The sequence below is a fragment of the Chrysochloris asiatica genome, unplaced genomic scaffold, assembly GCF_000296735.1.
Source record: "Chrysochloris asiatica unplaced genomic scaffold, ChrAsi1.0 scaffold00002, whole genome shotgun sequence".
Classification (NCBI taxonomy): domain Eukaryota; kingdom Metazoa; phylum Chordata; class Mammalia; order Afrosoricida; family Chrysochloridae; genus Chrysochloris; species Chrysochloris asiatica.
Genome location: NW_006408520.1, coordinates 26,562,473 through 26,564,781, shown reverse-complemented (window position 1 = coordinate 26,564,781; position 2,309 = coordinate 26,562,473). Strand labels below are relative to the sequence as shown.

Here is a 2,309-nt window from a genome sequence, read left to right as displayed (position 1 = left end):
CATTAACCCACAGGGCCACACCAGGACTCCTTTATATGTTTAGTCACTCTTTTATGTTGGGCACTGTGATTGCTACCTACTAAGGAGTCTACTTATGTTGTCTCCCTTCAAAGAGAATTGAGTTTTGCTCTGGTAGGCAGTTAATATCGTGACAGTAAGCCAAAATTTAAAAAATTACATTTGAACATTTCATTCCTAACATTAGAACATAAAACTAGTGCCTTATGTATCAGAAGAAAAGATATTATAAATTTGTTTTCAGTACAGTAGGGTACTTACTTTTATGAAGCAAAACCGCACAAATTTCTCAAACTGCATTTTGGCCTTTGAGTTACAGAATGCTGAAACAGGAATCGCTGACAATTTCTGCAAAATAAATATGAATAGATAGAAAAAACTACACTTCTAATATTAATTTTAGGATAAAAAGATTAGAAGTGGACCCTTTTAAATACAGCAATATTTAAAATGAAAGATGATTTTAGTCACCCAAATATTCACCAGTGGAATTTCATAAAAAAAAACAATAATGAACATTTCCCAAATCATTTCAGCAGGTTTCCTTCATAAATTAAGTATAAAATGGAAACACAGTAATGAAAAGGGCAGTAAATATTACCTTATTTTTAGTCATCCACTTCACAAATGTATAGTCGTAGGGTTCATTCCTTTTCATATCAGAGAGGTCTACATCTAAAATAGCAGTAAAAATTAAATGGCCTATAAATTGTATCTGAGACAAGATATATTTCATTTAAGTCTATTTTAAGATTTAAATATTTTCTCCTGATTTAAACCAATTTAATTAAAAATTTTCAAAGTTATTCACAGAATCTTCTAGAGCCTCATAGGGCATTGTGTGATGGAAAGTCAGGATTTCACAGATTAATATTCTAAGGCAGTACTTAAATAAACATGTTTGTTCTTAGCATGTAAAGTAAAAAAAGAGAAGGGAAGAGTAGTATTGCTTTTCTATCTAAAAAATAATATTAGACTCTATGATCATTATCAAGGAAATAACAACTACGTTTCTCTATAGATTATTCATCAGTAATATAATTACATCTGTAATAGTCACTGACTCGATTGTAAACTTCATGAAGACAAAATGTCTGGTTTGTAATCTATCATATTCCCATTTCTAGTTCAGGATCTACCACCCAAGTAATTAAAAAGAAACTCTGTTGAATAAATTATATGGTGAACACTGGAACCTTTATAAGGCAGAAACCTGTCAGAGAAGGAAAACTCAAAACAAGCAGTAGAAAACTGATATGACTTGTGGGAGGCAGAACACTTGTGATACTCAGAAAAACAAGGCAGTCCTGTCTAGTTCTGGCTCTCACAGATTTTACTGTACTGTATAATAATATATATTCAATGTACATTGCTTATTATTAATAAAGGGAAAATGCTGTTTAGATCTTCTAAATGATATTGTTTACTTCTTGCTTCAATATGCAGATAGTCTCCAATTTATGACATGTTTGAGTTACTATGTAGTGTGCACTATAACCATCTGGTTGTGTGTTTTGAAGGGTATGTCTTATCATTAGTAATATATATATATATATGTTACATACAATTTTGAAGTATATAATTTATTGATGTGACCATTTTTATATCACCCCCCCAAAGATAAAGATCAGACTTATAAAGATACTGATACAAAAAGGCAATAATAATTAAAACAAAAACAGAGGTATCTCACATCTGAACTGATTTATGACACAGTCACCAAAATTAAATTTAGTCATAAGTCAGGAAATACATTTATTATATTGTTTTTCCACCATTTGTCTGTCAGTTTGCTGTACTGTAGTCCTTGTGTGTTGCTATGATTCTGGAAGCTATGTTACCAGTATTTTCAGTATCAGCAGGGTCACCAATGTTGGACAGATTTCATATAAGCATCCAGATTAAGACAGACTAGGAAAAAGGAAAGATGGACTACTTCTGAATATTTAGTCACTGAAAACCTTATGAATAGCAGTGGAACACTGTCAGCACTGCAATAGTGGATACTGAAACATACTGAAGAGCACCAGGATACTGTCAGTTATCGTGCTGGAAAATGAGCTCCTCAGGTTGGAAGGTACTCAAAATGACTGGGGAAAAGCTACCTCCTCAAAGTAGAGTTGACCATGATGCCATGAATGGAGTAAAGACTTTGGGACCTTCATTTGTTGATGGGATACAGTCTCAAAATGAGGAGAAGCAGCTGTAAATATCCATTAATAATCAGAACATGAAATGTACAAAGTATGAATCTAGGAATATTGGAAGTTGTGAAAAATTAGATGGAATGC

The 2,309-nt window shown here is 32.4% G+C and overlaps 1 protein-coding gene across 1 annotated transcript in view; it reads right to left on the bottom strand.

Annotated features, from left to right (window-relative positions):
* The window catches only part of CCBL2 (cysteine conjugate-beta lyase 2), a 109,008-nt gene that overhangs the window by 5,802 nt on the left and 100,897 nt on the right, over window positions 1-2,309 (bottom strand). The window contains exons 10-11 of the mRNA XM_006831069.1: window positions 620-693; window positions 280-366 (exon numbers count right to left, since the gene is read on the bottom strand). Coding sequence (XP_006831132.1) covers window positions 280-366; window positions 620-693 — 161 coding nt within the window. The remainder of the gene's footprint in view (window positions 1-279; window positions 367-619; window positions 694-2,309) is intronic.